This window comes from Arvicola amphibius, chromosome 8 (assembly GCF_903992535.2).
Source record: "Arvicola amphibius chromosome 8, mArvAmp1.2, whole genome shotgun sequence".
In the NCBI taxonomy this organism is placed as follows: domain Eukaryota; kingdom Metazoa; phylum Chordata; class Mammalia; order Rodentia; family Cricetidae; genus Arvicola; species Arvicola amphibius.
In genome coordinates this window covers 78,585,913-78,597,872 of record NC_052054.1, presented here as the reverse complement: position 1 = coordinate 78,597,872, position 11,960 = coordinate 78,585,913, and the positions used below count along the sequence as shown (strand labels likewise).

Sequence of the window (11,960 nt, the reverse complement as noted above, 5' to 3'; positions counted from 1 at the left end):
TTCATGTGTTGCTCGGTTTGTACCAGTACAGCTGCAGTGACCATTAAAAGACCAGAATCTACATTTTCAAGGTGGCACAATAGCTGTATGAGCTTAGTACAAAGGCTGACAGCCTGGGTTTCATCCTGGGACTCATATGGTGTAAAGAGACAACTGAGTCCCTGAAGCTGTCCTCACATGTGCACACACACAGATAAAGTTTTTTTTTTTTTTATAATTAGGTGCTTACACTTTTTATTTCAATTGTATAAAAAAATAAATATGTTGAAGTACAAACAGAAAACTAGAAGACAATGACAAATACCTCGACAGGAATTATCTCTAAGAAGTGAAAAAGCAGGCTGATATAGTTTCTTTTTCCCTTTTTTGGTGATGAATATGTTAATTTCATAACCAGGAAAGAACAGCTAATGGTTAACTCTGAGATCATGTGTTGGTATTTTGGGAATCTTATAAAACATCCTTTGTTGACATCCTACAAATGATAGCATCCAATAATGTCCCAATACTCTCTTCTTGTGGTGACAGTTTATACGCCTTTCTGACTTCCGAGAACTTTGTGATTTCTGGAAGGCTTTCCAAAGGCACCTGCTGGCCTTCCACTTGAGATATTAGGTGTTGCTGGTGTATCTGTTTATCTCCCTCCTCAATGTAAACAATCAGAACTGAAGTGTCCCTTTCTGAGATGCCAAATTTTTTCAAAGCCTCTGAAATGTTGTTATTAGGGGAGAGGTTGAAGATAATTTCAGTAGACAGAGTTCTTGTCTTCATTTTTCCCAGCTTGTGGAGATGAACGGCTTTGTTTGCTGCCACAAGTACCTGAAATGGATCGACAATCACATTAGGGTTTATCAGTGAGCCATTGAGAGTTCCTTCCATGGCCTTTTTTCTCAAGTCTCCTGCATTTTTTACGTCTTTAAATAACAGAAGGATCACTCTGCATTCAGGAAACAGGTCCAGCTGCTGAGAGAACTCCATTTCCTAGTCAAGGAGGACGCATCAGTCTCCGGTCCGTACAGGAAGATCGTCCCCTCGGACAGATAAAGTTTTGAAGTTAGGATAGGTACACGTTTTGATCTCAGCAGAGGAGGCAGAAACAGGTGGAGCTCTGAGTGTGGGACCAGCCTGGTCTACATAGCCAGGCCAACCATATATGTGCACAGATTCCGTCTCTAACAAAACAAAACAAAATCTGCTCAGAACAAACAAGACAGTGCTAGCTAGTATGGTGACTCAAACTGTCATCCGACCACTTAGGTGCCCAAGGAAGCAGAAACAGTCTGAGTTTGAGGCCAGTCTGGGTCACTCAGTGACTTCCAGACTTGCTTGAACTACAAGAGAAAGATCCTTCAAACCATAAATAACTTAAAAATTCAAGCATGTTCCCAGTACTGGTGCCGGGAGGCAGTTGTAAAGCTTCACATTCCAAGCCTTTAATCCCAACACTCAGTACGCAGAGACAGGCGGATCTCTGTGAGTTCAAGACCAGCCTGGTCTACAGAGTGAGTTCCAGGACAGCCGGGGCTGCTACAGAGAGAAACCCTGTCTCAAAAAGTAAAAGAAAAAAAATTCAAGTTTCCACTGTGTTTGATTTTGCTGAGAAACTCTTGAGGATGGCTACAGAAGGACAGGCAGCTATGGCTGCCACCATTCCAGTTGGCTATACTCAGGTCAAGCTGAATGCTGGCACTAGCAACAACTCAGCCCCCTCACGCCACAGGGTCCTCTACTCTCTGGTTCTGTCTCTGGTTCTCACAGTCTGGTGCCCTAGTTGTAACAGCCAGTATATATTTTGAGTGCCAGTGTCTGTCAAGTGGTTAATGGGCAATGAAAGGATTGTTTAATTTTTTTTGTTTTACATACCAACCACAGTTTCCCCTCCCTCCTCTCCTCCTTTTCTCTCCCCCCACCTCCCTTCAATCCTGCCCATCGCCCCATCCACTCCTCAGAAAGTGTAAAACCTCCCAACAAAGCCTGGCATATCAAGTTGAAGCAGAACCGGGCTCCTCCCTACTGCATCAAGGCTGAGAGAGTCATCTCACCATAGGAGATGGGTTCCAAAAGCCAGCTCTTCATTATTTATTTAATGTTATTTTATGTGTATTGGTGTGAAGGTGTCTGATCCCCTGGAATTGGACTTTCAGGCAGTTGTGAGCCGTGGTGTGGACACTGGGAACTGAACCCCTGTCCTGTGGAAGAACCAGGGCTCTTAACGTGTGCTTGAGTGTTCTACACAGAAGTGGTAATGTATGAGGCTTTTGTGGTTGATTTTTTTTTTTTTGGTTTTTTTGAGACCGGGTTTGCTGTAGTTTTAGAGCCTGTCCTGGAACTAGCTCTTGTAGACCAGATTGGCTTTAAACTTACAGAGATTCACCTGCCTCTGCCTCCCAAGTGCTGGGATTAAAGGTGTGCACCACCACCACCTGGCTGTGGTTGATTTTTATCATTACTCATTTATATGTGTTGGAGGAGGCACACATGCAACAGCATGCATGTGGGGTTCAGAGAACAACTCCATCAAAGATTTTCTCCTACCATGTCAGTTCCACAATTCCAACTCAAGCTATCATACTCAGCAGCCGCACAGTTGCCACATGAGCCATCCCGATACACCCACACCCTGCCCTCCCTCCCTCCCTCCTTTCCTTCCCTCCTTCCCTCCCTTCCTCCTTTCCTTCCTTCCCTCCCTCCTCCCTTCTTCCCTCCCTCCCTCCCTCTCTCCTTCCCTCCTTCCCTTCCTCTCTCCTTCCTTCTCTCCTTTTTCCTTCCTTCCTTCTCTCCCCCCTCCCTCCCTTCCTCCCTCCCTCCCTCCCTCCCTCCCTCCCTCCCTTCCTTCCTTCCTTCCTTCTTTCCTTCCTTTCTTCCTTCCCTCCTTCCCTCCCTCTCTCTCTCCTTCTCTCCTTTTTCCTTCCTTTCCTTCTTTCCCTTCTCCCTTCCTCCCTCCTTCCCTCCCTTCCTTCCTTCCCTCCCTCCCTCTCTCCTTCCCTCCTTCCTTCCTTCCCTCCTCTCTCCCTCCTTCTCTTTTTCCCTCCTTCCTTCTCTCCTCCTTCCCTCCCTCCCTCCCTCCCTCCCTCCCTCCCTCCCTCCCTCCCTCCCTTCCTCCCTCCCTTCCATCACCTCTTTCTCTCTCCCTTCCTCCATCTCTCTCTGATTGGCCTTGAACTGGTTGTGTAATTGAAGGATTTCAAACCCTGATCCTTCCTGCTCCCTCCATCTGCCAAAGCTTTGTCTACCACACTCTACTTGGTGTCATTAGCAAAAGCTTCAGGTTTGACCCTGCAGTGTCTGCAGAAGTTTGACTCTGTTTCTCTGCCGTGTACCCTCTGACCATGGACTCTGACCTCAAGACTTCCATCTTCACCCACTGGGGCTAAAATGTCCATGTCATATTGTCCAGAGCACGAAGGGATGAAGGTTCTACAGTTTCTGCCAAAAGTCATATTGTCACTCTGATTGTATGGATTTGGATCACAAGGTCAACACTGTATCCATTACAGGGCAGTGACAGGGATAGGAACCAGTCAGATCCCATTCCTGATGCTGAGGTGGTCAGTCTCAGCCTAATCTTTTACTGGTGTGGGCAATAGCTGTTCTGAAGAGACTGTCTAAAAGGCAAAAAGATGGGAAGCAAAGCCGGGCGGTGGTGGCACACACCTTTAATCTCAACACTCGGGAGGCAGAGGCAGGCGGATCTCTGTGAGTTCGAGGCCATCCTGGTCTACAAGAGCTAGTTCCAGGACAGGCTCTAAAATTACAGTGAAACCCTGTCTCGAAAAACCAAAACAAAAGATGGGAAGCAGCGTGATGGTCAGGCACGGTGGCCCAGCCTGTAATCCCAGCACAGCCTGGAATTGCTCATCAGTCTGAGGCAGCGGAGGCACAGCCCCCATCCTGGAAATAACGTATTAGAGGGCTATTTTGGGAGGGTTTCAGGATTTGGTGGGTGGTATTTACGTACCAATGGAGGAAGTGGATGTTGAGATAAAAATTGGGAAATTCCAGCTGGTGAGATGGCTCTGCAGGTAAAGGCACTTGTTGCCAAGCCTGACAACCTGGGTTTGGTCCCCAGAACCTTCATGATGGAAAGAGAGAACTATCTCACTTAATTTGTCCTGTGATACTCATGCTGTGCACGCTCCCTCCTCACAATACATATGTTAATGCCTTAAACAAGATCTCTGGAGCAGCCGGGGCTATACAGAGAAGCCCTGTCTCGAAAAAGCTAAATAAATATGTATTAAAAGCAAGCACATGAATCTTCTGCCTTTTGTTATTGAAAACCATAACCCTGGATGATTTTTGTAAATAGTTCATGTATTTATGTTTAAGTTGTTTATGTATAAATTTGAATAAATGTATGGAAGGCCTTTAGAAATGTCAGGGAGTTCTACCCATGTAGTCTCAAAGACATGACTATCTAAAAAAAGATAGCCGTCAGTGGTGGTGCAGGCCTATAATCCATCCCAGCACTCTGAAGGCAGAGGCAGGTGGATCTCTGAACTCGGGGCCAGCCTGGTCTACAGAGCTAGTCTCAGGACATCCAGGGCTGCACCGAGAAACCCTGCCTCAAAAAACTAAAAATAAATAAAAAAGGCACGAACAGGAGGGCATCAATACACACGCCAGCACGGAAGGGGAGATCTCACCTGGCCCTTTTGACATCCAATAGCAGCCTTGAATTCATATCTAGACAGGGAGCATTAAATGGATTGAGCAGGCTGTAAAGGTTGTGAATTTGGTGGGGATTTATGTTTTATGGGAAGGGTTGGAGGGAAGAAAGGGAAAAGAAAATGATGTGATATTTTAACATTCCTTTATGTATGAATGCCTACATGTATGAGCACCACATGCGTGCCTGCTGCTTTCAGAGATCAGAGAGAACATGGAATCCCCTGATACCAGAGTTACAACCACAAGGATGCTGGGAATCCAACTCAAGTTCTCTGCAGAAGGAGCAAGTGCTCTTGATCCCTGAGCCATCTCTCCAGACTGTAGTCTGTAGTGTAGGGCACCACTTCCCGGTCTCACCGCTGTAGGGAGACCATGTATTTTACATATAATATTTTGGTTTGTTTTTTTTTTTTTTTTTTTTTTTTTTGGTTTTTCGAGACAGGGTTTCTCTGCAGCTTTTTTAGAGCCTGTCCTGGAACTAGCTCTTGTAGACCAGGCTGGCCTCGAACTCACAGAGATCCGCCTGCCTCTGCCTCCCGAGTGCTGGGATTAAAGGCGTGCGCCACCACAGCCCGGCTAATATTTTGGTTTTTTGAGATAGGGTTTCTCTGTGTAACCCTGACTGTCCTAGAGCTTGGCATAGACCAAACTGGTCTCAGACTCTGCCTTTTAAGTGCTGGAATTAAAGACCTGAACCATTATGCTGGCTTCCATAATTATATTTTAATTTCAAAAGAAAGAAAAAATTTCAATGTGGAAGAATGAGCCACCTGTCTTTAAATCCCACCTGCTAGTCCTCTCAAAGCCTATATCGTGACGCTTGACAATTTTCCGAACGGCTCCACATCGCCATCTCTTGGCTTAGAGGTTTAGAGGCTTAGAGACTTAGAGGCTTAGAGGGAAATTCCACAGACTGAAGCAAGGGCGGCCATATTGACTACGGGAATGGGCGGGGCCTTGTGGGCGTCATTTTCAGTTAGAGCAAACCGACTTCCGTTCACCATCTTGAGTGACAGCAGAGGCGGAGCTCTGCTATGTTCATTAAGGGCCGGGCCGGTAAGGCGCCCCGGGGAGAGCGGCGCTCCAGCCGCGGCGGGCAGAAGCTGGCGGTTGTAGCTCCGCCTCCAGCTCTGGGCTCCACCTCTCGGCCTCATTTCCGCCGGGAGAGCGTTTCTCGGCGTCGCTGCCGTAAATCAGGTCGGCAGTTTGCCGCATCACGGAAGATGGCGGCGGCGGCGGCTACGGTGAACGGGACGACCGGCGTCTCGAGCTCGGGGCCCGCGGCCACTTCGGGCGCGATCTTGCAGGCCGCGGCCGGCATGTACGAGCAGCTCAAGGATGAGTGGAACCGGAAGAGCCCGAATCTTAGTAAATGTGGAGAAGAGCTGGGCCGTCTGAAGGTAGGAGTCGGCGGGCCCTCGGTGCCTTGGTGCCGGAGGGACGGTGACAGGAGCTCAGGGCCGGTAGAGCGGGCGGAGGAAGGGAAAGAGCGAGGTTCGGCCTGGAGGGCTCCGAAGTGAGGCGGCTGGAACAGACCAAACGCGGCCCTTGCAGTGGCGGGAAGGGAGTGATGGAAAGATTGTTTGGCTGAATCGTATGAGATGTTTACAGCTTTGGGGTTTGGAGGGGCAGGAGTGGGATCAGACACAACCGAAGGTAGAACGAGGGGATGGTGGAAGAATGAGGTAGAGATGATGGGCTGTGAGGGTATGTGTGTTAAAGACCAAGACGAGGCAAGCCGTGGGCGAGCAGAGGTTAAGAATGAGTCTGTGTGTTTGTGGTCGTACCGAATCCAGAAGAACCTGAGATTCGGTTGTAAATACATTTGATGTATGCAAGGCCAGCCTGGTCTCTTAATAGCCAGTTCAAGACGGCTAGAATGACCCAGAGAGACCTCATCTCAAAAATAATAATTATTATTAATAAATAAGCAAACAACAGCAACAAAATGTGTTTTAGGTCTCTAAGTTTACTAAGAAGTGGTATCAGGGCTGGACTGGGGGAAGGGGAAAATGAGAGTGTCCTACACTCCTTGACGTAGATTTGGCCTAGTTACCCCTTCTCAGGCAGAGTGTGGTGGGGGAGGTCTCCCCAGAACTAAGTGTCCTAGCTGGGCATAAGATGTCCCCAACTTGTAATCCTAGCACTTTGGAGACTACCACAGGATCTCCAGTTCTAGACCAGACTGACTGGCCTGCATAGGGAGGTCTTGTCTCAAACAAAACAGAAACACAAAGCAAGCCAAAAAATAACAGGAACAATTAAGATCATCAGTGTCTCCCCACCCCAGGATTCCACTGGGTCCAGCCCCGAGTGCCTCCTGTTTCCCGGTGGCGTTGTGATGAGGTCATCCAGTGGAGCCTCTGTGTGCTGAGGCCCTAGGCTGAGCGCTTTCCCGGGGCTGACTCCCTTGGTACTCATAGCGTTCTATGAGTTAGTATGCTCGTCAGCTCCATTTCCCAAGGAGGAGCATCAAAGTCCAGAGCAAGTGGGTGACCTGTGTTTGAAGTCTCGTCTTCATTCCTTCCCCCTCAGCTGGTTCTGTTGGAGCTCAATTTCCTGCCAACCACAGGGACCAAACTGACCAAACAGCAGCTCATTTTGGCCCGTGAGTGTCACTGGTTGGTGGGGGGGGGGAGGGGGGAATGGGGGAGCGGTAATGGTAAGAATGAGGTAGTGATGATCCCAGGAGGGATTCCAGTCACCACCTCAGAGTCATCCCCTTACCAACAGGTGACATACTGGAGATCGGGGCCCAGTGGAGCATCCTATGCAAGGACATCCCCTCCTTCGAGCGCTACATGGCCCAGCTCAAATGCTACTACTTTGATTACAAGTGAGGTTGGGCCCTCCGGAGAGGGGCTGGAGTCGGGTGGTTCCTGGGTAGTAGTAGCTCCTTTACCTCTGGCTCCCTCCTGTTGGCTTTTCTCCTGGTAACTGTTGCTATTCTTAGCTCTGTCTGCAGAAGCTGGAGGGACAGGGGATTGCCTTGAAAATCTTGACCTGGGTTTATGTAGTCTACTTGGTTTGTGTGGTCATTTCTGTAAGTTTCTAACTGGTTTTCCTTTTTCTTAAAGATTTATGTCTGTATTTTAATGTATATGGGTGTCTTGCATGTATGTCTGCACATCAGAGGACGGCATCGGATCCTGTTATAGATGGTTGTGAGCCCCCAAGTGGATGCTGGGAGTTGAACTCAGGACCTCTGCAAGTGCTTTTATCCCTGATCCTTACACTGTGTTCCCTCTACGCAGTGTGGCTACTTGTTACCCTTCAGCTACTAGACGGTATTTATTCTTGGCTCCTCCAACTGACATATCTATAGCAGCCAATAGGATGCTATTTTGCAGCCGGGCGGTAGTGGTGCATGCCTTTAATCCCAGCGCTCGGGAGGCAGAGGCAGGCGGATCTCTGAGTTCGAGGCCAGCCTGGTCTACAAGAGCTAGTTCCAGGACAGGCTCTAAAAAGCTGCAGAGAAACCCTGTCTCGAAAAACCAAAAAAAAAAAAAAAAAAAAAAAAAAAAAAAAAAAAAAGGATGCTTTGCTCCACTGTTTGCTGGTTCTTTGGTTCTTTTGTTTTGAGACAGAGTTCAAGGCAGTCCCCTTGCCTTTGGGTGGAGAGTATAAGTAGTGCTGCCCCCTGCTGGTTTGTTTTGAGACAGGGTTTCTCTGTGTAGCCCTGGCTATCCTGGAACTCAAGAGATCCACCTGCCTCTGCCTCCCAAATGCTGGATTAAAGGCCCCATTGGCCTGCTTGTTTTTGAGTTTTTACTGTATAGTTCAAGCTATCCTTAAATTTATTGTCATCCTGCCTCTTGAGTGCTGGCATTTAAGGCATGGGCCACCACACCCAGCTGTAGTTTTTGGAAGTCTGTGTCTCCTGTTCCCCAGGCTGGCTGAGAACTCAGTATGTAGCCCAGGGTGATCTTGAACTTGTGATACCCCGGTCTTGACCTCCGGTAGCTGGGATTACAGGTGTGCACCCCCATGTCTGTCTGGTTTATGTAGTTCTGGGGATGGAACCCAGAGTGTTGTTCATGCTAGGACAACATTCTACTTACTGAGTTCCTAACCTTTGGATGCTATTCTTATGACTTTATACCTAGGTTAGGCCATTTGATTAACTATATTTAAGGAACCTGTCTTTGTGGTGTGGATATTAGTGACAACTGTTTAACAGATGGGGAAATATGTTGAGTCACTGTGAGTTGAGGTACCTTGCTAGGTCCATATGACTTGTGGCTTTTCTAGCCTCTCTGTACGTCACTTGTCTGAAATCCCACACGTAGTTGGGAGGACTCTGGAAGATAGACGAGGCTCTTGGCTAGGTCTCCAGGACCTGCTGACCTTCGTTCCCCCCTCCCTGGCTTACAGAGAACAGCTTCCTGAGTCAGCCTACATGCACCAGCTCCTGGGCCTCAACCTGCTCTTCCTGCTGTCCCAGAATCGAGTAGCTGAGTTCCACACAGAATTAGAGCGCTTGCCTGCCAGGGACATCCAGACCAATGTCTACATCAAGCACCCTGTGTCCCTCGAGCAGGTAAGGCTGGCCAGGGAAGGGGGAGCCTGGCGAGGAGAGTTTCCTGGAGGGGTTATCAGGGTTCAATCATTTTCAACCCGTCAATTCATTTAACCAGCAAATAAAAACAGATGTGTGCCAGGCACTAGGAAGGTTTTCTTGTTCGGTGAATCAAACAGGTAAAACCCCTAATCTTGAGACAGTGAGGGAAGCGTTAGGTACCAGAAGAATGAGTCACCTGTGTTGTGTGTAAGACCGGAAGTGTTATGGGAACCTGGGCCTGGGAGGGGTCGGTGAGGATCTGACAGGGCTAAGAGCTCATCTGGTAGAGGCTCTCTATGTCCTGAGGCTAAAACCTGCCTGTCATATCTGAGGGACAGCAAAAAAGGTACAGGAGCAAGGGGATAAGGCTAGGGTAGAGCCTTGGGAGCTGTTAGGGAATTGTGTCTGGTGCTGAGGCCTCGGGAGGATTTCCCGTGGGGTGGGGTTGGGTGGGGTGACAGAGTGTCGGGTAGGAGCAGCAGTTCAGATGTGTGTGGAGTGGGAGCTGGGCTCATAACTGGAGAAAAGATGCTTGATTGTCAGCACAGAGTGGTCTGCCAGGTGTGTAAGCCAGGTAGGGTTTCTTGGAAGAGGAGGATCTATTGGGCATGGGTGGGCTGTGTGGCAAGAATGTTGTGGTAGAGCAGGGGTTGGGAGGCAACAAGGGCATAGGGAAGCCCTGTGCTCCCTTCATCCTCTTCCTCCTCATTCTTGGCCTTGGCAGTACCTGATGGAGGGTAGCTACAACAAGGTGTTCCTGGCCAAGGGAAACATCCCTGCCGAAAGTTATACTTTCTTCATTGACATCCTGCTGGATACTATCAGGTATGTATGTGGGAGCTGGGTCCCCAGAATTCCTAGTCTTGCTCTTTTCCCCGATGCTACCCTCCCAATTCCTGGGGTTTGATGCCTTGGTGTTTTTCATAGTGGATCTCTCCCCCCCCCCCCCCCCCCCCGCTTCTGAGAGTTGAATTAGAGCCTTGTGCAGATTAAGCGAGCACTCTGCCGCTGAGCTGCACTCCCAGGCATGGTACCTTTTTTGGGAGGTAGAGCACTTGAGAAAAGGTTTCCGTATAACCAAGACTGGCCGTGAACCTGATCCTCCTGCCTTACCTCTCAAGTGCTGGGAGTACAGGCATGCTAGATGAGCCCTCTTCTTCATGCAAGAACCTCCTCCAGACTGAAGAAGGGGCCCGTGCCTACTTGTGACTGGTCAAGTTAGCTCCCTCTTTCTAAGCCCTCAGTACTGCAGTCAGTCCCAGCAGGACAGGGTCTGGAGGTTGTCTGCTCTGCAATGAGAACTGTCACCTTCCCACAGGGATGAAATCGCAGGATGCATCGAGAAGGCCTATGAGAAAATCCTTTTTGCTGAGGCTACTCGGATTCTCTTCTTCAATACACCCAAGAAGATGACAGACTACGCCAAGAAGGTTGTGGATTGGAGTTGGGGAATGGAGGGTGTTGTATCCTGTCTCAACAGTGTTAGTGCAGAGTGTGTAGTCTGGGAGACACTGGGAGGTTAAAGTCTGCTCATGATTAAATCTAGTAATGAGACCTCAGACAAATGGCTCAAGCCTCTCCTGAGCTTGCTGGCCTTTCCATAGAAGGGACTAGAGTTTGACATATGCGTGGAGGTTAGCATGGCGCCTGGCACCAGCTCCAAGGATGTTCTGCATGTTAGGTTAACAGAATTCCTTAGAAGCAGCTTGTCCCATAAGACTGCTTCATTTGGTGGGAACGTTTGAGTAGGAGCAGTGCCCCAGAAGATGTTGACTCATGCTGACCTTGGTGTCCAGGAACTGAAGAGTCAAGAGCAGACTGGGAAGATGTCAGGCCAGCCTAGTTGTCCAAGACACCAGGCTCAAGAGCAGACTGTCAAAGGGATGGATTTGAGGTGTGATGATAGTGACAGCTGTTAACTACTTCCTGTGGACCAACTGCACTGAGTCCTCGCGGTAGACCTATAGAGGAACATGATTATGGTGCCCATCTAAAACATGGAGGGGCGACATTTGGTGGCAGTGATCTGTGAAGAAAGGAGCCATGGCATACCAAGTGGTGGCTACATGGGGTGGGGAGCAGCCTGTGGGATCACCCTCTTATTTCTGATTTCTCTTCCTTTAGCGAGGTTGGGTCCTGGGCCCTAACAACTACTACAGTTTTGCCAGTCAGCAGCAGAAGCCAGAAGACACCACCATCCCCTCCACTGAGCTGGCCAAACAGGTCATCGAGTATGCCCGGCAGCTGGAGATGATTGTCTGAGCCTCGGCCAGGACGGGTGGACATGGCTAGTCCAACAAACCCAGTAGAGGCTAGCCTTCAATAAAGGCAGATTAACCTTTTATGGGCCCTAGTCTCCCAGTGGGACCGTGGGAAATAGTTGCTCCTGGAGAATTGGGAGTTTGGGGCCTTTGGGCCCCCAGGGATGTGTTATCCAGCAGCCATTGCTCTGGGTTTTATGTGTAGATGCCCAGTGGCCCACAGCACAGGCCCAGATTGAGGACTCTTCTAGCCAGCTGTGGATACACTGTGGCGCTGGGCCAGGGGACTAGATTTTTTTCAGTGAAGTACCATGTGTCTCAATTTTAAAAATGTTGGCCATGGATTAAATAATTTTTCAAATGATACATGAAACTGACCTTGTCTGTGGTTGCCATTTGTGCCCTCTGCAATAAATGGTATGGGCCGTGATGTGGGTATGGCTGATCTGGCCTCCTTGAGCCGACAT

General features: G+C 49.0%; 2 protein-coding genes across 2 annotated transcripts; one reads left to right on the top strand and one right to left on the bottom strand.

Annotated features, from left to right (window-relative positions):
* Positions 1–217: 217 nt before the first annotated feature.
* LOC119821296 (EKC/KEOPS complex subunit Tprkb-like) lies at positions 218–1,024 on the bottom strand. The gene has a single exon (XM_038340248.1). It carries the CDS (start codon positions 976–978, stop codon positions 451–453), a length of 528 nt encoding a protein of 175 aa, XP_038196176.1. The 5' UTR covers positions 979–1,024; the 3' UTR covers positions 218–450.
* Positions 1,025–5,705: 4,681 nt separating this feature from the next.
* Psmd8 (proteasome 26S subunit, non-ATPase 8) lies at positions 5,706–11,866 on the top strand. The gene is made up of 7 exons (XM_038339203.2): positions 5,706–6,071; positions 7,207–7,279; positions 7,405–7,507; positions 9,046–9,211; positions 9,957–10,057; positions 10,551–10,662; positions 11,357–11,866. Exons 1-7 carry the CDS (start codon positions 5,706–5,708, stop codon positions 11,492–11,494), a joined length of 1,059 nt encoding a protein of 352 aa, XP_038195131.1. The 3' UTR covers positions 11,495–11,866.
* Positions 11,867–11,960: the final 94 nt, after the last annotated feature.